This window comes from Narcine bancroftii, chromosome 6 (genome assembly GCF_036971445.1).
Source record: "Narcine bancroftii isolate sNarBan1 chromosome 6, sNarBan1.hap1, whole genome shotgun sequence".
NCBI lineage: Eukaryota > Metazoa > Chordata > Chondrichthyes > Torpediniformes > Narcinidae > Narcine > Narcine bancroftii.
The window spans coordinates 215794549-215820543 of NC_091474.1; the positions used below are offsets into that span (position 1 = coordinate 215794549).

The 25995-nt window shown below is 40.4% G+C and overlaps 1 protein-coding gene across 2 annotated transcripts in view; it reads left to right on the forward strand.

Moving 5' to 3' along the window:
* LOC138737038 (glutamate receptor ionotropic, kainate 2) overlaps positions 1 to 25995 on the forward strand; it is a 511494-nt gene that overhangs the window by 189294 nt on the left and 296205 nt on the right. For both annotated transcript variants that reach the window (XM_069887457.1, XM_069887458.1), the window contains exons 2-3: positions 19573 to 19740; positions 20355 to 20612. In XM_069887457.1, coding sequence (XP_069743558.1) covers positions 19573 to 19740; positions 20355 to 20612 — 426 coding nt within the window. The remainder of the gene's footprint in view (positions 1 to 19572; positions 19741 to 20354; positions 20613 to 25995) is intronic.

Sequence of the window (25995 nt, forward strand, 5' to 3'; positions counted from 1 at the left end):
CTCCATGATGGCCTAACTGAGGAGTGGTGGACTTCAGGGCTTTGGAGGGTGCATGAGAAGAAGGTGAAGGGTATGCCTGCTTGTTTGAGTGTAGCAGCCATGGCAATGTCAGATGTATCGCTCTCCACCTGGAATGGTGTGGACTCATCTATAGCATGCATTGCTGCCTTGGCAATGTTGTCCTTGATGCAGCCAAAGGCTGCAGGGCCTCTGCCAACAGGGGGGGCGGGAAGAGGTGGCTTTGACCAATGGGCAAGCCTCATCTGCATAGTTGGGGATTCATTGAACATAGTATGAGAAGAAACCCAGACATCTCTTCAAGTTTCTGAGGGTGGGGTGAAGGGGTAGCTCCAGCAGAGGGAGAATGTAGTCTCAGGATCAATCCTGCTGTTTTCGACCACGCAGGCGAGAATGGCTTGTCGGATTGTCTGGGACACATCTTTCTCCCTGTTATGTGGTTCAAGAGCTTTGCGGCCCGGAGGAATTTTCAAAGGTTGCCCTCATAGTCCTGCAGGTTGTGGCTGTAGATGGTCAAGTTATCAAGGTATGGGAAGGTAGCCTGCATTTTATAGTGGTCCATCTTGCAGTCCACATTTAAGGTGCTAGGTGCCAGCATGACATGGGGTGGTCGGTCAGTCAGTAATACTAAGGCAATAAAAAACCTATCATATTATCATGGAGAACTACTTCCTTCCATTAATGACATACATAGATGTGTCATATCTGGATCACAGTCAGTAGAACTTTTCAGAAAGATTTCATAATTGGACACTAAATACATTTGCGTTAATGCTCTGATCAATATGTACAGGATTATCAAATCAGTGATTCTCAGTGTTGACGTGTAAATGCTCACTTGTTCACACTTCATACAGTGGGTGCACCTCCTTCACTAATTAAATGCCGAATAACCATATTGGTTGCTCTTGATAAAGAGTTGGGATAGTCTTTGGGATTGGTGGAGAATGTTAGTTTAGCTACAGATTGCTCTTGTATGGAGCACATTTTTAGTTAAATTTTGCTTTGCTTTTGAACTTTATAATAAATTTCCTGGATTATTGAAGCCCCACATGGTCCCCCAACTGAAGGTGTTGGAACCATTCACAGTTGGATGCATGAGATGCAGCAATGCTATCCCATTATAGGATAAAACACTGGAAGCATGAGGAAGGCAAAATCTATGTGGCAATATTAACTTAACCTGCTGGGAGGAAGCCGGCAGATCGAGATCATCCATCTGCCTTAACTCTCAGCTGATGAATAGATTTGCTACGATGATAATGTGAGAGAATATAATTACATGAGACAAGTGCAAAATAACTCAATGAGCAATTTAATAAGAATTCAACAGGTTTTGAGAGTGGAAGCAAATATGATTTCCAATATTTGATAAATCATTGGATTAAGAGACAGGAATTCAGTTTTAGTAATATAAGCAGAAAGGAGTAACTGGAACGTTTTATTTTTTCTGGATTATTAACATATCACATCTTTAATGATTAAAGATAATTAATTACTATTCAGTCATACAAATCCAGATTTTGGTACAGTGAGACATTTTTGGGTGGTACCTTCCAGTTCAATAATTATATTGACTTGATGAATCTGATTAAATAGATGGGTTGGATCGAGATCAAAGCCTTCTGTCCTCAACTGTGTGATAATCAATCAAACCTTTTCTTCAGATTTCTTGCTACATGATTAACTCCATCAGGGACATAAATAATCACATCTCTTAATTAATCGAACTAGTCACTTGTTATCATATCTAGTTACAAATTCAGAAAAAAAGTGTTCCCTTTGCTTACAATGTCTATGATCAGAGGCCTGTATTCTCTTTCACAATAGAAAAGCATTCATCTACAATTACATTATTCCTGAAACCTGTCACAGATTTGACTCCTGCCAGTGTTGAGCAGCTTCAGCTTGTTTGAATAGATTGTGCCTTTGTTTATACTTGAGGGATTGACCTTGAGAAGCCAAGCCCTTCTGTAAGAGTGGCTTTCTCATTCAAAAGGAGTGTTATTGAATCTCATAAATAACAAACACCTTATTGGCATTTTGATTGATGTAGAGGAGTTAGTAAGGGTTTTGTGGAGGGGTTATATAATGATCAGATTGTAAATTGTGCATAAAGTGTACAACAGATGAAATTTGCCTGTGTTCTCCAGTGCTAAGGGGCACCACAGCATTGGCTGCTGCTGGTACCAGAGAAAAATGAATTTCTACTGCTGTAAACTTTGATATCACTAGACCACAAAGATTTTTGCATCCTGAACACTTCTGAGTATATTTAATGCTGCTGTTCATGAAAATCACCTTAAAATTTTCTGACCATGTATCATTTTTTTAGATATTAGCTATTTTTGTGATTTCCTGTCATATTTTAAGTCAACTTCAAGCATACAAATCTATGAAGTGGAATATATCATTGAAAATTAATTTTCTGCATTTGCACTTGGGTTTCCCGGCTGATCTTGGTGCAGTCAGTGACGAACATGGTGAAAGGTTTCATCAGGACATTGTGACCATGGAAAAGTGATATCAGTGCAAATGGAATCCATTAATACAACGCGGTTATTGTTGAATACTGACATGAGAGGCATCAGATGTTGAGTACAAACAAAAAATCAGCGGCAGAACATTTTTAGGTCAGTTGAACTAATGCAACGTGTCAGCATCATTATGCAATTAAGCATGCTAAATTCAATAAAAATTAATTTGATGTTTCTCCAGCTTCCTTTGTGATACAGCAAATCAGAAATGATCTTTGTGCAGCATAACCCCCAATTTTTTTTTCTGGAAGCAAACTTTAAAAGAAAAATTTTGTCCATTGTATTCAGCATATCGAATACCTTAGGATTATATATGTTTATGAAATGGAAGGCTATTTGGTCCTCTATATTCATTCTACGCTAAAAATGAGTTGGTGATCAAAGATGAACTTTTACCCCACAGTTTTCATGTGACATAAGAATGACTAAGCTCAGCAAATAACTAAGTCATATCCTTGTATGCGATTATTATTATTTTTTACTTGAATCTAATAAAAGATGTGAAAGCAACCATCGAATCTATTGATTGGATTCACTGTGTTGAAATGTAATTTTCCAGGAAATAACTGCTGATAAGAAGCTGTCCTAGAAATGGATCATGGGTACTGTGTGTGTTTTTCTACACAATAGACAAAGTACTAATTTGGTTGGAATCTCTCCGTTATTTATGTCAATTTTCAAATGGAGTGGGCTGTCTTTTACTTGCTGGATAAATCGACTACATGTTTCCTATAAAGTCATACGGAAGGCTGGAGCTGACTCCACTGTGCTCCTTGAGATTTTATGCAGTCTTTTGGATAGATTGGACAATGCTCCAAGAATTATGTCAATTACCTTTTTTTTCCTGGGCTGCCGCATCAAAGTCTCCAACTGAATCCTTTGGAGCGAGAACCTTCATGTGACTTCTCACATTTGAGAGGAAGAACTTGTTCTGTCTTTCATTTCCTGCCTGGCTGCAGTCCGCTCCTCCCTTGTGACCAAAAAAAAAATTCCAGATCTTACCTGGAAACTATTCCCAGAATGTACGAAGTGCCAATGTCTGAGGAAGTGCCTGTGACGATTTGATCCACTGTGATTTTTTATGTTTTTGTTTTAATATCTCAAGAGTCAACAGTGATGTGGGTATGAACATTGTAGTGTAATAAGGGATGACAACGTGAACATTACAAAGAAGCATGTTAAAAGTGAGTGACAGAGGTGTATTGCACACAGCAGGATGGACCATTTCTATATCTTTTTTTGTCATGCAGTGAGCTCTAATTTCCCAAACATGCTTCCACATGGGAATGCATCAAAACTATAGCAGAAGCATCTATAACTTAAAAATTGCCCAATCCTAAACTATAACTTTGTCTGCCAAAAATTGACTCCAATTTACTCTGGGATGCATTTGTCATTGCTGAAGATGGTCCTTTATTAGTTCAATGGTCTATATTCTTTACCAGTTCCATTGGAAACCTGATGTTACATTTTATTTGATGAGCCCTACAGACGCTTGTTTCACTTTATCTGGCAGATGATTTGCTTTTCTCATTGGGCCATAAAGTGTACTGATCAAGAAAGTTTTCTCAAAACACATTCAAGAAACAGAGAAGTTTCCCTTATAAGACCCATATGGTTTTGTACATTTCTGTGTTTACCTGCAAATTTGCATCTTATTATACTTCTCTGCTGTGGAAGAGTTTGATGTACATAATCGTGACACTGCACAGAGATCAAAAAGTTTACTTGCTTTCACATAGATAAACATACAATAATCAGTGTTTTGGGCTTGAGCCCTTCATCAAGATATGAGCACAAAATGTAGGCAGGCACTCAAATGAAATGGTGGGGAGGGGAGAAGCAGGTGGAGGAGCATCGTAATAGGTGGATAAGGGAGGAAGGGCACACCAACAAACAGGGCAGAGGGGATAGTTCTGTGAATGGAGACAGAAGGGGGTGGAGAGCTGGAGGGAAGGAGATTGTGATGGGGAAGAGAGGGAGAACAGAGAGTAGACTAGCAGAAACCGGAGAAGTCAATATTAATGCTATCTGGCTGGACAGTTCCCAGACAGATATGAGGTGTTGCTCCACCAATTTAAGCATGGCCTTGGTTTGACAGTACATGAGGCCACCGATGGACATGTCAAAGCAGGAATAGGATGAAGAATTGAAATAGTTGTCTAATGACAGATCCTTGTCATTGATGCGGACAAAGCAAAGGTGCTCAGTGAAGTGATTTCCCAGTCTCTCTGATGTAGAGAAGGCCACAATGGGAGCAAGAGATGCAGTAGATGACTCCTACAGATTCACAAACAAAATGTTGCTTCACTTGAAAGGACTATTTGGGACCCTAAATGGTGGCGAGGGAGGTGGTATGGGTGCAAGTGTGGCACTTCTGCATTGCAGAGGTAAGTGCGGGGCTATTTAATGGGAAGGACTGAATTGTCGAGAGTGTCAAGGAGGGAGCTATGGAAGATGGAGGGGAGTGGAGAGGGGAAGATTTGACAGGTAGTGGGATCATGTTGGAGCTGAAGGAAATTATAGAGGATAATATATTGGATGCAAAGGCTGATAGGGTGGTCGGTGAGGATAAAGGGAATCCTGTCTTTCTGCATCTTGAGGTGAAAAGAGACTAGGCAGATTTGCGGTAAATAGAGGAGGTGCAGTTAAAGGCCGAGTGATGGTGGTAGAGGGATAGCCACAATTTTTGAAGAAGAAGGATATCTTGGACATTCTGGAAAGGAAGACCTCATCCTGTGAGCAGTGACAGAGGTAGAGAAATTGAGATAAGGGAGAGAGGTTGAGAAGAGGTGTAGCTGAGGTAATTATGGGTGCCTCCTGCACCCATGATGAGCTTGTCAACTTTATCCACTGTGTTGCTACTCTTAAATTCACTTTGTCCATCTCACCCCTTTTACAATCTCTCTGTCTCCATCTCAAGAGAAAAGCTCTCTACAGCTATTTTCTGCAAAAGGGACCCACTCCCAGATACGTGAAATAAAATGCAGAGTATAGTGTTGCAGAGAAAAAGTTCTCTTTAAAACAGGATAAGGGAAGCATCATTTTACCAGTGTGAGGTCTGCTCAATAGACTAACAAACGTGGGGGATAAACAGTCCTTGAACCTTGAAATGACATTGCAGTCCATTAATGACCTCAATGAAAGTTAAAACAGAAATTAAGTTAAGTAGGTGAATTAACAGGCAAAATATGACAAAAACAGCTCAGAGAGATTGCTAGATTTTGCCTGAAAATGACATATCAATTCCCCACTCTTTTTCTATATTCACTACTGTGAGAGGAATGGTTGTGTACAAATTTTATTCCACCCATGGTATTTTCCTTGAAATTGGCAATGGATATTTTTAGAGGGATGGAAAGCCAAGGTTGCTGTATCTGATGGAATAATGTCTGAACCTGGTACCAGGCCTGTGGTGCGTGTTAGCAGCAGATGTCTGTCTTGTAGCAAAACTGCTCATGTAATTAATATGGGTTAATCATATTGTGGCAACAGATCACTTGTTAATGGGCAAGTGAGAGCAGTGTAAATGAAGCAGAACAAGTCTCAAATCTTCAGATTTCAGACTTATTGTCAGAAAACGCACATGGCATCACATACAACCCTAAGATTCCTTTCCCTGGGGGCATGGCAGAATTTACCACTAATTGGAAGTGCAAAAAAATAAATTGTACACAAACTGCGCAATACAAATGAAAAAAAAAACAATAAAGTGCACAAGTAAGAGTTCTTAAAAAAGTCTCTGAATGAGTTTGTCATTGAGAAGCTGATGGTGGAGGGGAAGCAGCTGTTCCTGAACCTGGCCATACAAGTCCTGATGGCAGCAGTGGTATGGGTCTTTGATGATTGCTGCTGCCCTCCAATGGCAGTGTTCCCTGTAGATGTGCTCAAGAGTGCCTGTGATATCCTGGGCTGTGTCCATTACCTTTTGGAGGGCTTTATGCTAAGGGGTATTGGTGTTGCCATACCAGAACATGATGCAGCCGGTCAGCACACTTACTGCCATATCTTCTCTAAAAAATTGCCATTTTTTTTGTGTTATTGCAAACCTCTACAAATTCCTGAGGAGGTAGAGGCACTGATGTGCTTTCTTCACAATGCCATTGGTGTGTTGGGTTCAGGAAAGATCCTCTGAGATAGTGACTCCCATCAATTTAAATTTGCTCACCCTCTCCACCTCTAATCCCCAATGATCAATTGATTGTATACCTCTGTCTTTCCTTTCTTGAAGTCAACAATCAGCTCATTGATATTTGTGACATTGAGTGCAAGGTTATTGTTAGTGCACCATTCAGCCAAGTTTTCAATCTCCATCCTATATGTTAACTCATCCCCTTCCTTTATACAACCACTACTGTGGTATCGGTGGCAAATTTGTAGATGGTGTTATTGTTGTACCGAGCTACACAGTCGTAGGTGTAAAGTGACTAGAGCAGGGGACTAAGAACATAGCTCTATGGTCCTCTGGCACTGATGTAGATTGTAGAGGAGAAGTTCTTACCAATCCCACTGATTGTGGTCTGGAGGTGAGAAAATACATGATCCATTTGCATAATGGGATGCTAACTCCCAAGTCTTGGAGCTTGCTGCTCAGTTTTGAGGGGATGATGGTGTTAAATGCTGAAATGTAGATGCTAAAGAGCATCCTGATGTATGTATCTTTGCTGTCCAGGTGTGTAGAAGCAGTGAGATAGCATCCACCATATACCTGTTACAACCTGTTCATGTGTTATCATTGCTCATGGTATTTAGCTATTAAATTTCTCAAAAATCTCTCACCTCTACAATTTTCAACAAATAACTGGAAAGAAAGCAGTAGGGACAGAACTTGGCAAGGTGCTTAATGATCATTTATTTGGTATCTTTGCTTCTCTGCCAAGTAAAGGAAAAATAAACTCACTCAACCCAAGCCGATTTGTTCAAAAATCAATCCAAAATAAAGATTTTTTTTGGACTCTCCACTACTTTCTCGAACAAAGGCCCAAACAGGTCCACTTCAACAACACTTACCCATTTGGCAGAACCTGCTCTGACCTTCAATATGTTTTCTTTTAATTCCTGCCATTTTCTACATATCAAAGGAATAACCATGGACACTTGAATGGGCCCCAGCAACAATTGCCTTATTGTGAGCTAAGTGGAACTGTCCTTGTTCCAAACCTACTGTTGTACTCATCCGCAACTCGTTCACGGTGACCTCAAAGACTGAGAGGGTGTGACTTCCTGTACTTGTGCAGAACTGATAACTTTCATGACCTTTGCCACTAACTTCAACTCCCCCTTTTACCACTACCACTTGCGCTCTCCACGGGCTGGTGTTAGATTTGATGATACCTTTATTGAGAGGAGATTGTGTCTCAGACTTTATAAAATCTTGGTCTACTGTGTTGTACCTCCTGCTCTTGGTAGCAATAGGTTTGCAGTGCGAGGACAGATTCAGGAAGGGAGGTGGGGAATCAATATTTAGTGTGGAGAAGCTACATGTGGGTTTTGATTTTAAGGGCCCTCTGTTCTGAACCTTCTGAATGGGGGGGAGGGGACCAAAATACTCCAAGGTCATGCTTTTAAGGTGACACAGGAAGTCAAGACTCAACAACACCGGAGTACACAATTCATCAAGTATATACAGGTGAAATTTACAGAATTCCCCCCTTCAAAGGACAGATATACTCTACACTGTTGTTGAATATGCCTAGAATATGAATAGGATGCAAAGAATATGCAATAATTGGAAGGATACATTTATAGCTTGTACTCTTGCACAGTTCGCGAGTCTCTGAAGCTTTCAGTAGAGCCTGTGTCAATTAAGCTTTTATTGGAATGTCCATTTACCTTCACAATCACTATGGAGTTGCTGAACTGGTGAGGTCTGTCCTGATCTAGGACCATTGAGGCTAGGACCCCAGAGAATCCATGCTCCTCACTCAAGTGGCCTCCACAGTCCTGGGTTGCCCTGTATGGGTAAGATGGCGTCGACCTCATGGTCGACCAAGATGGCCGCCCTCCTTCCTCGTCCGATGATGATGGCACCGAGTTTGAATTTGGGTCATGGCAAGAGGGCCGCCGAGCCTTTATGCGCTGCTTCCTCACTGCCACTGTCTATGAGCATGTAGCACAACAAGTGGACTCGGGTAAATTCCAGGCAGACAGCTTGGGGATTGAATCGGATCCCTTCGTGCAGCAAACCCTTGCCCAATGCCCTTTCTCACCACAGCTGGAAGACACTAAATCTTTAGCCAGGCAATGAGCTCTTGTGCAGTAAAAGCACTCCCTAGCCCAGGAGTCCTCCCTAGCATGTGAAGCGACAGCCATTAGGGCTGGAGTAGCGGGAGCAGCTGGTCCTTGGAGGGGGTCACCTGGGTGAGCAAGCTCGCTGGCTTTGAGGTCATCATTCTTAAGCTTGGCCTGATCCAACGATTTCCAACGTGGCTAACCAGGCCCTTCTTTCCTGACTCAAGCAGTCGGTGCCTCATGTACCTCAAATGGATCCCTATGACTAGATTGTCCCAGATCTGTTCTTCCTCATGAATGTGGCCTGTTGCCGCTTCATACCTGCACTTATTGCCAAGCATCCACAGATCCAGCAGATAGTCATTGATGGTCCCTCCTGGCTGTTGGTGACGTAGAGCGAGCAGGTGCCTTGCGACTTCAGGTACTGAGCCTTCAATGCTTCAATGGCAGCGTCATATGTAGTGCAGTCCCGGATGACTGCATACTCTTTCGCTCCTACCCTCGAAATAAGTGCAGTTCTCCTGAGTTCATCGTTGCGGAAGACATCTCTGGTCACGTTCAAGTAGGCCTGGAAGCAGTTTAGCCTCCTCAGCCACATCAGGGGACAGAGGGTGTATCAACAGCAGACCAGGCTTGAGTAGCTCTTCTATCGTTTAGGGAATAAGCTAATAGAATTGCAGCGCGACTAAAAGCTCTCACAACTGGAGGGAGAACAAACGCTTTTATTAGCTCATAACTATAGGTAGGGTCTCACAGTAGTCTTCGGAAGGGTTCAGGGTTTAGATGGGAAACCAGAGTTATGTGATCAGATGAGAGCGGAGCCAGCCATCAACACAACACAGTACCAATGAATCCCAGTTCACTGCAGAGCCCTCACAAGTATTGCCTCCATTTCTCACATAACAACCTCTCACCTCCTCCTTTCTCCAGAAAGACAAGAGAAAGAATTCTCTTGGCCCTCACCTTTCACCCAATTAGCCTGCACATCCAGCATATCATATTTGTCATTTCTGCCAGGTCCAATGTTATAACAATGATCTGGATTTGAATCCTCCACTCTCTGTAAGAGTTTGAGTGTTCTCCCCATGTCCACACATGTTTCCTTCAGGTTGTTCAGTTTCCTCTTGCATTCCAAAAACATGCGGGATAGTAGGATAGTTGGCCATACGCATGGGCCATAAGGGTCTGTTATGCTGCTGTACCTCTAAGTTAAAAATAAAATTCTTTCTGCTTTTCACATGGTTTCCAGCCACCTTTCCCCATCCACTGGCACTTTTTCCTGCAAACGTAAGAGATGGAACTCTTGTTCCCCCACCTCTACTCTCACCATGATTCAAGGATAAAAGCTCTGTGCCCAATCTGTTCAGTTGTATTCAGTGCTTGTGATGTGGCCTCCTCTACATATGTGAGACCAATCATAGATGTGGTGACTGTATTGCAAAACATCCTGTCTCAAGGATATCTTGAGCTTTTGGTTTCATGTCAGTTCAGCTCCCTTTCCCATTCCCACATTGTCCTGTCTGTCCTCGACTTCTCCATTGACAGGGTGAGGCCAAAAGTAAGCTAGAAGACCAGCTTCTTATATTCAGTTTGCAAAGCCTACATTCTAATGGCATGAAAAATGAATAATCCAATTTCACATAAACCTCTCCCCCTGTGTTCCTTTTCACCAGTTCTCCCAGGATATCTATCCCTCTTCCATTCCCCCCCACCCTTGTTCCCAGGACTCATCACCTTTCCCCACCTGGTTCCATCTGCCCATCACCCACATTCCTTATCTACATAGATTTCTTCTCCCTTTGTTCATCTTTCCCCTTTCACTCCCTGGTCTGGCTCCGTCTGCCTATCTTCTCATGCCCACTACGCTCAACTGGTTCCACCTAATAGACTCTGTCTCACCCCTCTCACTTCTGTATGCTGCTATCTTCCCATTGTACTCCTAGTTCTGATGCAAAGTCTTTATCTGAAATATCAAATCTCCACAGCTGCTGTTTGATTTGCTGAATTCATCTAGCAGGTTAGTTCTTTGCTCAGGAATCCAACATTTGCAGACTTATTCTTACCCTTTTGTTGAAGAAATTTTTAAAAATGAAATCTTGTGAGAACACATCTTCTAAATAGACCTTATTTATTTTTCTATGGAAAATTTGCCCAAATCCTGATTCTGCAACACTTTCTCATCCATTCAGGAATATAACTAAATGCTAATTAAATTGGCACAATTATCTTTCCCTGAATTTCAGCAATTGTTTGGAAATGACATTAACAATGAAATGTCAGGGTGAAATAATATCCACCTGTTATTTACATTTTAATTTCATGGCTATAGGCATGATGCATAAAGTTATCTTTTTGGAATATTTTATTTATTAATTTTAAGCCACAATATGAATTGCATTCCATAAGTTGGAAAATTGTATATATATAAAATTTACAGGTGTTAAATGTAAAAAGAAAACCCCCTCTACCAAACCCCTCCAGCCCCCTCCCACCTCCCTCGCCAACCGCACCAAGACCCGAGTGAAAGTAAAAAGAAATAGAGAAAAGAAAAGAAATGGAAAGAGAGAATAAAAAGAAAAGAAATGGAGAATACCAAGAGGATAAACATTTATAACATAAATTCTGATTGGAGGTTACCGAGAAGTGGGGCCTTCAGAGAGCTGTAAATGTACATACCCACATTTTGTAAATAAGGGAGACATATTTTCCAGAACAGATAAAATTTATTTTACAGACTATAAGTAATCTTCTCTAATATTATACAGCTATGAAGTTCTGCATGCCATCTTTTCACTTCCGTGATATTGCTATACATTTCCTAGAACCTGCTAAAGCAATTTGTACATATTCAATCCGAAACCTATTTAATTTTAATTTATGTCTAATAACATTAATATTACCAAATAAAAATAACATTGGATCCTGTGGGAATTTGACACCTGCAATTCTTTCCAAAAAGTTCCAGCCAAAAATTTCTAACTTTAGGGCATTGCCAAGTAGAATGCAAGAACGTTCCAATCTCAGATCTACACCTAAAACAGAAATCTGAAATAGCTGAGTTTAATCTATTTAATTGTTGTGGAGTCCACTATAATTGATGTATAAATTTTAATTGCACTAACCTATATTGCTGCAACCATACAAGGTACTGGTGAGCTGCACCTGGAGTACAGGTACCCAATCCTTTATCCAGACATATAAAATCCGGAAAGCTCCAAAAATTGGCATTTTTTTTTTCCTGGTGCTGGTACAGCAGAGGGAGAGGGAGAGAGAAAGACAGCAGTGCGACTAGGTTGGGGGGGGGGGGGGAGAGAGACTGCAGCGTGACTCGAGTCGGTGAGGGGGGGAAAGATACGGCAGCACAACTCGGGTGGGCAGGGTAAAGAGACGGCTGCGCGATTTGGGCAGTTGAGGGGGGAGAGAGACGGCAGCGCAACTCGGGCGGGGGGAGAGAGTATGCCAGCACGACTGGAAGGGTTTGGATATGGCAGCATTTCTGGTGGGCTTAACTCTGGGGCAACTAGCTTTTGTTCTGAAATCTGGAAAAATCTGGTATTTGGAACACGCTGTCACCCAAGGGTTCCGGATAAAGGGATTGTGTACCTGTACTGTGTGCAGATCAGGTCTCCATACTTGAGGAAGGATAGACTGGCCTTAGAGGCTGTTCAGAGGAGGTTCAGCAGATTGATCCTGGAGATGAGGAGGTTGACCTATGAGGAGAGACTAAGTCATCTTGGATTATACTCACTTGAATTCAGAAGAATGAGAGGAGATCTTATAGAAAGATATAAAATTATGAAAGGGATAGATAAGATAGAGGTAAGAAAATTGTTTTCACTGGTAGGTGAGACCAGAACTAGGGGACACAGCCTCAATATTCAGGGGAGTAGATTTAAGACAGAGATGAGGAAAAACTTTTTCCCAGAGAGTAGTGAATCTGTGGAATTCTTTACCCAGGGAAGTGGTTGAGGCTACTTCATTAAAAATATTTAAGGTTCATTTAGATAGATTTAAAAAAAAAGAATTAAGGGATATGGGGAAAAGGTAGGTAGAGTTGAGCCAGTGATCTAATCAGCCATGATCTTATTGAATGATGGAGCAGGTTCAATGAGCCGGATGGCCTACTCCTGCTCCTATTTCTTATGTTCTTATTTACAATTAATATGTTAAATTTGTCTGGCAGTCTTTTCCCTTCCCAAGACCTTAAAATGGTGATTCACAAAGTGGATGGTGCTTCCCCCTCTGGGGGTGGTGGAAAGATCCAAGGGGTGTGGTGAGGAAAATAAATGATAACAGGATGGTCTCATGAGAGCTGGCCTCGGTGGCCGCCATGTTGTATTTGGCATCAGCCTTTTAATAATTTGAGAGTGAACGAGAGGAGGAGGAAGGGTGGATGGAGCAAGGGAGATACCAAGCATAGGGGGCTCAGGGTGGAAAGGCCTGGGATGAAAGGAGTCGGCCCTAAGAGAGGGGCTGGCAGGTGGCGATGGCCGAGAAATGAGAGGCTGGAGAGTACAGGTGGTAAGTGATGAGGGAGAAGAAAGAGGAGTGTGCTTGTTGTGTGTGTATGTGTGTGGGGGGGGGGGGGGGGCACTATGGATGTGGCTGGGAGCCAAGTTTGGAAACTACTGCCTTTGAACCTCCACCTGGACCATAACCCTCTATATCCCTCTCATCCATGAACCTACCCAAATTTTTCTTATATGTTAAAAATGAGCTTTGTTCCACATTCCCATCACTCTCTGTGTGAAGAAGTTAATGTTCCCTTCAAACTTTTTATCTTTCACTCTTAACCCATATCCTACAGTTTTTTTCTCACCTAACCTCACTGAAAATTACCCAATTGTAATTTCTGTAACCTTCATAAATAAAGTCAACATTTCATATGGATTTGATATGCATTTCAAATGGTGCTCTAAAATCAACATTTTAAATTCAACAAACTTTATCAAGTGTTTGACACATTCAAAACACATTAGTTAAATTGGGTAGCTGCAACCAAATGTGTTGGAGTAAATATAACAGCTTATTATCGTCTCCTTATGAACAGACTGTTGACATATCCTGAAGATTTTCTGGTGAGCCTCTCAGTTGCTAATTAAGAGAAAATGATCTGAATAATTTGACAGATGTGCTGACTGAGGTGGAAGGGCCACTGTATTTTTCTCCGAAGCATCGGAGTTTCAGGGGAATCTCACTGAAGCTTCTAAAATTATGAGAGGCATTGACATAGTGCAGACATGTGGGCCAAAAGTCCTATTCCTGCACTTTAATGTTCTAAGTTAAATGGCATATACATTTGTATGTGAATGTCATTTTCAATAATGGTATTATGAAAAGGATTGCAAAAATAAATGCAGTTATTATTGTGTGGAGACCAATGGTCCTGAAAAATCTCTGATACAGCGAGAGAATGGGCCAACTTTACGAGCATGAGTGAACCAGAAATGCAACTTTGACATGAAGTTTAACATCAAAGTCTAATTTTATTATACTAACTAATCAGCATCTTGTCAAATTCAGAAAAAAAACAAGGAAGTCTGCAGATGTTGGGGTTGAGTGCAATACATGATTGTGCTGGAGAAATTTAGCAGGTTTTACAACATCCATAGGAAGTAAAGGCTAACCAAATTTATGGACCTGGGCCCTTCTTCTGGTTTATACTGCCGAGTTTCACCAGCACATTTGTGCATTACAGACAAATTCAGTTGTTCTCCGTTTTTTCCAGTTAGGAGGGGGCAGTAGAAAGCCATACTAACGATCAAGTGGATGGAATAATGGTGGGGTACGTCAAGTTCTAGAGTGAGAAATGGATGAAAGACTGTTGGTACAGAATGAGGTCACGTGGTCTTGCTGGCAAGTCGTATTGGTGAAGCTCTTTCCTGGTAAAATTTCAATGTAATAATTTCATATATGTGATAACAAAGCTTGATAGCAAATAGATTAGAAAAATAAGCCCCTAAAAAAGGAATCTAAAGGAAAATATTCCTTTATTATCATGTAATAAATCAGGTGTAGTATTGCAGAAAATTGACTTTAGTCTGCCTTAAGGCAGTCAAAGATTTGGCATCAGCAGAAATTGTCTGGCACCCCTTACAGAGAAGCAAAAGGGATTTCCCCCAGAGCCGCTGAGCATCCATGAAATCTCCTCCAGTGCTCCCATGGCCTCTGCAGGCACACAGACTTCAGTCCAAACCATGGGCAACCCGAGATCCAGATCCAAACCTCCAACAAGATCAGAAAGCCTTGGACAAAAATGAAATGATGCCCCTAATGGATGGAGATTATAGTTACTGTCGAAGAAAATGGCCAAAAGATGGGATTAAATATTTAGGGATTTGGGTATATAAATCGAGATATTTGCCATTACTCAAAAAGGTTGAAGAAGATTTTTTTAAAATGGATGATTTTACCTATAACATTAGTAGGAAGGGTTAACTGTGTTAAGATTAATACATTCCGAAGAATACAATATGTTTTTCAAGCCTTACCTATATTATTAACCCAAAAAATTCTTTCAAAAATTAAATAAACATGTAAGGAAATTTCTTTAGAAAGGTAAAATGTCAAGAGTTTCTATAGAAAGATTAATGTGAAAATATGAATCAGGAGGCCTACTGCTTTCTAACTTTACAAATTATTACCAAACGGCTAAAATAAGATTTCTCACTTCTTTTTGTGAAGGAGTAGAAAAACCGGCTTGGGTTCAAATAGAATTGGATAAAATAGGAGAGAGATTAGCAGAGGAATTTATATACAAATAGGATTCAAAATTAATAAGTGGTGTTAAAGATACACCATTGTCGAAACATTTGATTACTATTTGGAATAAGATAAATGAAGAAATTGGAAGAAAGTGAAATATATCACCCAGAATACCTTTGATTCAAAACTGTCTTTTATCTTTTTCAAAGGACAATCAATTTTTTAAATATTTGGTTCAGAAAAGAAGATTGTTAAGAACAAGGCCAATACATGTCATTTGAACAATTCAGGAATAAATATGGAATAACTTGCAATACTGTTTTTATTTGTTATTTTCAACTGAGAGGATATTTGAGGGAATGTTCGGTCCAGTGATGGAAACTCTTACTAGGAGAGGAAATACAAAGAAATTTACTTCTGCAATGTACATTTTTATTACAAATAGAAAGTACTAAACAGGGAGTGCCTAAATATAGACAGAGATGGGAGCTAGATTTGAATATTATATTGATGAGCAAAGATGGTCAGATTTATGTCAAGATTGTATGACAAATAGTATTAATGTCAGGTATAGATTAGTTCAATATAATTTTTTACATCAGCTATATTTGTTGCCACAAAATTTGAATAGAATTAAATCAGATTTATCAGATCAATGCTTTAGGTGTGGTGAAGAGATGGGAACTTGGTCATGTTCCAAAGTAAAGCCTTTATCGGTGGATTTGGGAAATAATTTTAGAACAAGTTACAGGCATTGTATTTCCACATAACCCAGATTCATTTTTTTTGGGGAAATATAGAAGGAGCAAGACCTAAGTTGAAACTATCGGCATACCAAATGACATTTGTTAAAATAACATTAGCAGCGGCAAGGAAGTGTATTGCAGTGACCAGGAAATCAGATTCACACTTGGGTATGGGAAGATGGAATGCAGAAATTCTGAGCTGTATTCCCTTGGAGAAAATTGGATACAATTTGAAAAATAAATATGATATTTTTTGAAAATTTTAGGTATAAATATGTAGTGGTGTTCTTTCAGCCTCTTGAGACCTTTGTTAATGTTCTTCCCTAAATTTATCATATAAACCTTGTTGAAGCAACTCTTCCTTGAAGTTATTTTTCTTTTTCACATTTCTTTATATTACTATATATCTTTTTATATTTTTTTGGGAGGGTGGGGTTTAGGGAGGAAGGGGAGTGGTAATTGAAACTTTCTTACATTTAAATTCTTATTATCTTATTGTCTATTAATTACATATAGGAAAAAAAAATAATGTATTAAAAAAGATCAAGAAGCCTTCAACGCCCATGGCATCCTCTGGCATTCCTGGTTCTGATACCTTGTACCTCTTCAGCTAGTCTCGTGACAGTCTCCAGTAGTCCACAGTCTGGTGTGAATTCTTTGACCACAGTCGCCAGCAGACTACAGCCTGCATGGGTTCCTTGCTTCCAGTCACCATCAGCCCACCACTTGCATGTTCTTCACTGTCATGCTGGGTCATTTCCTCTGCTTCTCCTTCTCAAATGGGGGAGGGGTGGTCTCCCTATTTTCTTCTGACTTGTGCCAGTCCTCTGCTTCCCTAGAGTCTGCAACCCCTTGAGGCCTCTACCGAACACCGGCGCGGACCTCGTGGGCTAGGCCTGGTGGTTGCAGGATTTCAAAATAAAACACTTCTGGCTTCTTTAACAGGCTGTTTAAAGTATGGATCTGTTTGTAGTTGGACGAGATGGTAGAACCTCTTCTCTCTATGGGCCTGCACCAGCGCTGCGATTTTTTTTTTTGTATGTTGTGAGAGACTACGATTGTGAATAATAATTTAAAATAGAATAGGCTTAATAAAAACCACTGCTAGAAACAGCTGATGGAAGATTAACCGTTACATTGCTCGTAATTGTTACGCTGCCGGAAATGACACTGATGCTAGTCGACTTTTTCACAGAAATATCGATGAAGAAAAGACACTTATTGAGATTGAAACATCTTTACACTTTGGTTTATTAACAACGTTGCGAAATCTCCTTCAGTAATTTATAACATAATGCTTGTACTTTCAATCAACAGCTTGATTGAAATCTTCAAGGACTATTTTTTTGAGAGTCGACAGAAATGCAGTCCTGTATTGACAGAAGGAGGAAGTAGAGCACCATATTAATCATATGTCAGTAGATAATGTAATCTGATTTTATACCAACCCATGGGCATCCTTAATTGTTTTGTTAAAGAGTTAAGGTGTCACAATGAGATTGCGTATTGAACATAGATAGTTAAGCCAAATGACAAATGATGATTCATTACCCTAAATATTCAACACTTTAAATGCCTTCAGAGAGCACTGCTTTTTTTCAACATTTGATCTTGTTAGCAAAGGAAGTTGAACAAAACTGTCTGTCAATATATATTTTCAGGATTTACGGAAAGTCAAAATTCTGTTGCAATGTTGACATGTTTACTATTAACCCTTTAGTATTAAGAGTGTGGTAGTTCATGTCTTGTAAAATTGAGATTGGAATTAGTTATCCTTAAACTGCTTCTGGTTTATGGTGTGAAAAAAAAAAGAAAAAAAAAAGAGTTAAATTATAAGAGTTTTATATGTCATGGCCTTAGATGAGATAATTCTCTTCCTAAGCACTTCCACATGACCAAGGATGACTTGCGTCTACTTCATATCTGGCCATCACACATGGCCAGATGTGTCCAGTGTGGGACCAACAAATTCTGTCACAAAAATTCTAATTGTGGTCAGCTTTTGTACATTTTGTCATTTTCTTACAGACGATGCTGCTTTAGTTGCCCATTCAGAGCCAGCTCTTCAGCGCTTGACGTCCTGCTTTGCGGAAACTGCCAAAATGTTTGGCCTGGAAGTCAGCCTGAAGAAAACTGAGGTCCTCCATCAGCCAGCTCCCCACCATGATTACCAGCCCCCCCACATCTCCATCGGGCACACAAAACTCAAAACGGTCAACCAGTTTACCTATCTCGGCTGCACCATTTCATCAGATGCAAGGATCGACAATGAGATAGACAACAGACTCGCCAAGGCAAATAGCGCCTTTGGAAGACTACACAAAAGAGTCTGGAAAAACAACCAACTGAAAAACCTCACAAAGATAAGCGTATACAGAGCCGTTGTCATACCCACACTCCTGTTCGGCACCGAATCATGGGTCCTCTACCGGCACCACCTACGGCTCCTAGAACGCTTCCACCAACGTTGTCTCCGCTCCATCCTCAACATCCATTGGAGCGCTTACATCCCTAACGTCGAAGTACTCGAGATGGCAGAGGTCGACAGCATCGAGTCCACGCTGCTGAAGATCCAGCTGCGCTGGATGGGTCACGTCTCCAGAATGGAGGACCATCGCCTTCCCAAGATCGTGTTATATGGCGAGCTCTCCACTGGCCACCGTGACAGAGGTGCACCAAAGAAAAGGTACAAGGATTGCCTAAAGAAATCTCTTGGTGCCTGCCACATTGACCACCGCCAGTGGGCTGATAACGCCTCAAACCGTGCATCTTGGCGCCTCACAGTTTGGCGGGCAGCAACCTCCTTTGAAGAAGACCGCAGAGCCCACCTCACTGACAAAAGGCAAAGGAGGAAAAACCCAACACCCAACCCCAACCAACCAATTTTCCCCTGCAACCGCTGCAATCGTGTCTGCCTGTCCCGCATCGGACTTGTCAGCCACAAACGAGCCTGCAGCTGTCGTGGACTTTTTACCCCCTCCATAAATCTTCGTCCGCGAAGCCAAGCCAAAGAAAGAAGAATTAACCTCCAACCCCCATATGTTTTGGAGCATGGGTAAAAACTGGATCCCCCAGGGAAAACCCACACAGACATGGGGAAAACATACAAACTCTTTACAGAGAGTTCCGGATTCGAACCTGGGTCATCGGCACTGTAATAATGTCACATTAACTCCGATTTTCTTTTTCAGACGTAACTGCATCCATTTTCTGTTTCTATAATTATTGTCACTCCACCTCCCTTCACTTCAACCCTGCTCTCAGTATAGTTTTATTGGAAACTTTCCACAGTGTTTCTGGTGTCTAAAGCACAACTATATTTTCTTCTGTTTCAGGAGGTATTTTTGAATCAGTGGAAAAAAGCCCATCTGGGGCCGAGGAATTAGCCTTTAAATTTGCTTTAAATACAATCAACCGAAACAGGACACTGCTGCCAAACACAACATTAACGTACGACATCCAAAGGATAAATATTTACGACAGCTTTGAAGCATCCAGAAAAGGTAAATGGCACCATACTGTCTCCAAACCATAAGATCCAAATTCATTGACTAGATTTCCACAGAATACTGGAGTATTAGATGAAATTTTAATCAACTAAAGTTATAAAATAATACTCTTCATCTAAGTAAGAACAAAATGTGATTCTGAAGCACGAAGTACAGAAAATATGGAACAGTACAGCCTAGGAACAAACACTTTGGACCGTGTCTGTCAGAATACAATATTTAAATCAAGCTAAAAATCTGCCGCTGATAGATATCTCTCCTGTCCCTTGTGTCTTCTGAGAAGCCGCTATTATTGCATCTGTTTCTACTTCTGCCTCCGGTGGCCCATTTCAGGCACCTGCCACTCTCTGTGTAATATACTTGTGCTGTTCATCTCCCTTAAAGTTCCTTCCCTTCACTTTTAACTCATGTCCTCAAATGCATGATGCTTTTGCCATAAGGAAAAGTTTCTATCCAGTAAAACTAACAGTTTGTTATATTACATGATGATAATGTTTCTTCCACCTTCCCATTCCAAATTAATGTGCGCGCCATCCTGTGCTGTACTGTTCCATAAAACTGGCTTTGTCACACCTCATTATTAACAGAGTTATGTATCTCTTCTTTAGCATGCGATCAACTCTCTCTGGGGGTGGCCGCCATCTTTGGGCCTTCTCATAGTTCTTCTGCGAATGCAGTGCAGTCCATTTGCAACGCACTCGGGGTCCCTCACATACAGACCAGGTGGAAGCATCAAGTTTCAGACAACAGGGATTCTTTCTACGTCAACCTATACCCAGATTTCTCATCTCTTAGTCAAGCCATCCTAGATCTGGTACATTTCTTCAAATGGAAAACTGTCACTGTGGTCTATGATGACAGCACAGGTATGTGTGTATGCATGTAACAGTATGCCTTTAAGGCATTAATTTCTGTGGGCAGTCATATTTATTGGTAAACTTCAGCAAAATATATGAACTGTTTAAACTGATGGAGTACATCAAATTGGACTTTATAAATGTATGTGCAGATTTTGAAATTTTCAATGTGATGGAACCAATTAATTTTTCAGGAAATGAACAAATTATGCTGATTCATTGTTTGAAATTTTTATTCATGTTTGCTGATACCAATCAACACTTTTTTCTGTGAATTCTTCTTAATTTTATTTCCCGGTTAACTTTCAGGGACATTTATCAGATAAACAAACCATTTATACTAAAATTTAGCCTTGCAGTAACATTCAGTTTACTCTTGTAGGAGCCATGCTTTTGAAAATCACTTGCTATATTAACATGAATATCAATGCCCTCAATCCCCACACATTGGGAAGTAGATTTTGTTCATTGAATTGATAGTAAGATCAGGTATATATTTATTTCAAAGACAACTTTAGAAAAACTTTTACAATTTGTGCCATGATGCAGATAAAATTTTGAAAAAAAGCAGAGTTGAATAATCTATTTGTAATATTTGGTTGACTTGTTGCTATGGTCAACCACAAATGGCTTTATATCAGAATCTGCTGAAAATGCTCAATATTTCTTTGAGAAATTGTGAAGAAAGAAGTAGAGTTAATATTTTAGGCAGTTAATCATTCATCAAAGCAAGTGAAAAGTAGAGAGGTTGAAGAGTGGAGTGACAAATTTGAATGTCTGCAGATGGATTAAGAGGTTAGATCAGTCTTGGACTAATTTAATGTTTGCACATGTTTGAGGATCTGTGAAATGTATGCTTCCTCTTCATGTATTCAACGTTCAGGAGAGCCTTAATGACACAAAGATGATGGTGCTGGCTGAACAGAAGGTGTTGAAAGCTTATTAATAACACATGATCTTTGAGGAGGTAGATATAGAGGGAGATAAATGAAAAACTTCAGAGAGCAAGAAGTATGTGTCAATTGTGTCGTACAAAACATAGTGGTTCTGTGAATATGAAATAAATGAAATTGCTAAAAATATTCAGGAAACCAGGCAGGAACCATGGTAATATCCTTGTTTAACATTGTTAATTATCTTTTATCAGTGGATCTGAAAGAGTCTGACATTGTAAATTAACTGTTGAATCCTAAATGCTGCAATTTTAATTTAAATTTTCAATTTTTTAAAATATAAATTTGGACAAACAGCAGGGTAACAGGCCATTCAGCCCATGAGCCCTTGCTGCCCAATTACACCTAATTCACCTACAAACCCCCGGTACTTTTTAAACGGTAGGAGGAAACCAGAGCACCCAGAAGAAAACCATGCAAACACTGGGAAAATGTACAAACTTCTTACAAACCGTGGGGGAATTCAAACCCTGGTCCCAATCACTGGTGCTATAACAGCATTGCGCTGATTGCTACGCTAACCAGGCTAACTTTATGTGCCTGGTTAGAAGATGAGATGCTATTCCTTGAGGTAATATACCTCAAGGTTTGTTCAAACAATGTAAGAGACCAAAGGCAGAATTAAAATGATAGGCAACTGAATTGATTTCAGGATCATGTGAGCAGATAGAGGCAAGAATATCAAGAGAACTGGCCAAATCTAATGCAAGATAATTGCCTGTAATATCAGCTATTTTTAATCTGTTCACACATGCTGCCTGATCTGTTGAGGACTCTGTGCACAATTTTAAAAGAAACAGAACAAAAGAACATGAGAAGGAGGAGCAGGAAGAGGCCATCTGACCTGTTGAGCTTGCTCCACCATTCAACAAGATTGTGGCTGAAATGGCCTTGCTCTCTGCTCCACCTATCTGTCTTGCCCACAATACACCTGGCATTGAAATAAATACACCTGCAAACATTTCTATTACATACAAACCTCTGATTTCTGTCTATATATGCAGTCTTCACATGACCATTATCCTCCTCCACCTCAATGTCTACTCTAACACTCTGGTTCCCTTTCCCCTGCCAAGCTAGGTTAAGATGCCTGGAGCAACACTAACAAACCTACCTGCCAGAATGTTAGTCCCCCTCCAGTTCAGGTGGAGACTGCCTTCGGAACATGTCCCACCTTCCTGTAACAGAGCCCAATTGTCCAGAAACATGAAGCCATCCTCCTGCACCATCTCTTTATCCAAAGTAAGGATGGCAGAATTAACAGTATTGGTGCAGATGAGTCAGGTTTCATTCCATACTACTGTCTGTTTCTACTGATTGACAAAATCTTATTGCTAAATATAGATCTGTGCAATGAGACATTATTTATCCAAACAATTTGCATCAGTTAAAATTCTGACAACTGCTTGTGTATTAAATATGCAACAGTACTTGTTAAACAAACCAATTCAGCAGGGAAATTATTATACGACACAATTAAATAAATGTGCCCTGAGGTTCAGCTGGTTTGACTTGCCATTCTGGATGAATTTAAATAAAAGTCTTCCACTGTAATCAATTAAATGTCCTTGTGGTCTGAGCGATCTGATTGTTCACTGGAATGTTATTCAAAGTAGAAAAGAATCTTCCTGCAAAACCATATTTTTATGCTTTTGTTTATTTTATGATTTTTAGAAGACATTCTAAGGCAGAGGTTCTCTGCCTTTTTCTATCCACTCACCTACCACTTTAAGTAATCCCTATGCCATCGTGGTGCTCTGTGATTAGTAAAGGATGGCTTAAGGTGGTATGTGAATGGGAAGGTTGAGAATCACTGCTCTAGACCCAATTGTTACTGAAATATTTTGTTTGAGAAAAATTGTCATTGGCCCATTTCCTTTGGAGTTATGAAACGGTGCACATAATGAGTTAATTAGGTACTATTAAAACAGTGGTTTTCAAACCTTTTCTTTCCACCCATATACCACCTTAACCAATCCCTTACTAATCACAGAGCACCTCAGGCATAGGAAATGCTTAAAGTGGTATGTGAGTGGAAAGAAAAAGGTTGAGAACAACTGTACTAAGGAGAATTAAATCACGGTTTATTCTTGCAAGATAGAATTTATTTATTACTTGGCTAATATTGGATATAATTCTTATCAAACCAAAGATTTGATTTGGTTCAAAAGATTTAGAACATAGAATATAATACAGGCCCTTTGGTCCCTGGTGTTATGCTAACCTACTGTACACCACAACAATTTAATTCTTCCCTATCTCAAACCCATAGCCCTCACTTTCCTTACATGCTTGTGCCTTATCTAAGAGTCTATTAAATACCCCTATTGTACCAGCCTCTGCCACTATCCCGGCACCCACTACACTCTGTGGAAAATAAAAAACTTGCTATTGCTGTCCTGGGGATAAAAGATGCTGGGTATCCACCCTGTCTATCCCTCTTATGTTTTTGTAGACTTTCATAAAGTCACCTCTGATCTATCTTCACTCAAAAGAGAAAACCCCTAGCTTTGTTAACCTTGCCTCATAAGATACATTCTGGTAATTCTCCTCTGCACCATTACGAAAGTATATGCATCCTTGATGTCATGCAGCAACCAGAAATGAATGCATTTCACCAGAATTTTATAGAACTGTAACATTACCTCACATCTCATGAACACAGTCCCACAACAAATGAAGGACAGCACACCCCACACCTACATAACCACCCTGTGTTGCAACCTTGAGGAATCAATGGACTTCGACCTCAAGATCCCTCTGTCCCTCCACACTGTTATGAATCCTGCCATGAACCACAGACTCTTCCTTCAAAGTGCATCACTTCACACTTAAGAAGATTGAACTCCATCTGCACCCAACTCTCATCCTATCTCTATCCTGTTGTAATCCACAACACCTTCTGCACTCTCCACAACTCCTCTAATCTTCGTATCATCTACAAATTTTCTGACCCAAACTTCCACTTTGTCCAAGTCATTAAAAAAAATCATAGATCACAAATTTATAAGCAGTTTTCTTGAAGGTATCAATGTGACTCTTTCAGCCCCTGACTTGCCTGATAATTTGACTTGTTGGAGAATTTGTAAACATACCTCAAAATTTCCTTTTATTGTCAGGTAGTAACATTAAGAATGGAATATACATGATGCACTTTTAATTTTTGTCTGCTGAAAGGCAAAGAGTTGGCATTAGTTTTGCCCAGTGCCCCTAACAATAAAGGAAAAGAGAAGCAACAATTCCTTCAGATACAATGAGTGTCCATTGATTTGCCTCCAGTTCTCACACAGCCTCAGCACTCGCATAGACTCCAGTTCAAACCATGGGAAACCTGAGCTCCAGATCCAAACTTCTGATACGATGAAGAAGCCTGCAGATGAGGCTGTTATGGGAGTCCTTGGCCTCAGCAACCTTGTTCCAATACCTGCTTCCCACAAGCAGGTCTCCAGCAGCCCAAAGGCTGTGTGGGTCCTTCAGCCCCTCAGCCCCTTGTTCGTCCACTGAACTGATATAGTATGTTCAGGTCAACAGTGACAAACCCAAATGTCTTCTCAGTCAGCTTACACATGGTTCATATATTTAAAATTTTCTGATTGCTTCTTCCAGTGGTCTAGAATACATTGGGCTAGAAATTCAGATATGTGGAGATGTTCTTGCAACTTAATCCATGTGAAAATTAACATTGTGTTTTGGAGTGGAATGTTCCAATGAACATTTCTGTGTGGAATTATACCTCTCTGGAAAGTTGACCTAATGCTTAGAATCATAAATCCCATCCTGCTTGTTCTGGTGATAATGTTTTGCCATGAACATCATGACACTATTCTCCAGCTTTGAAGTGATGCAGAGCCAATTAGTTCTTGCTGCTCTGAGGCATATCTGCTGTTGAGCATTGTCAGGACAATAAGATTATTGATGGCAATATTTTTTCACTGCAGCAGCCTGATTTATGGGAGCTTCCCTGACAAAGGTTCAACTGAATATTAGCAATGCTTCTCAGGGATATTCTCTTTACTTACCACCCACCTCAGCTCACCACCTTTGGCTTCCACCACATCCCCGCTCATTAATCTCTTGATCATCAGGCCCTGAATCAGAAACCTCTAACCCTGGTATACAACACTAAATCTGATCACTTGTGGACTAAATCATGCCCCTTATCTGATCTGAATACATTTTGCCAATTTGTTTATCAATACTCAATCTCTGTTGAAATTCCCCACCTTAGTTTGATGAATCTTCTTGATGTTGACTGCATGTGAGGACTTCAACGGCCTTGCAATTTTGATTATCTCCTTCTCAGTTCCCAGTCCATCTACCAGGCCTATTTTTATTGTGTCATTGATCCTTCATCCTCAACTCTGACCATATTCCTGCATTGTTCTTCTGCATTCTCCCTGGAGATTGTCTATGTCTTTCAGTGTTGCCCTTCTCTTTGG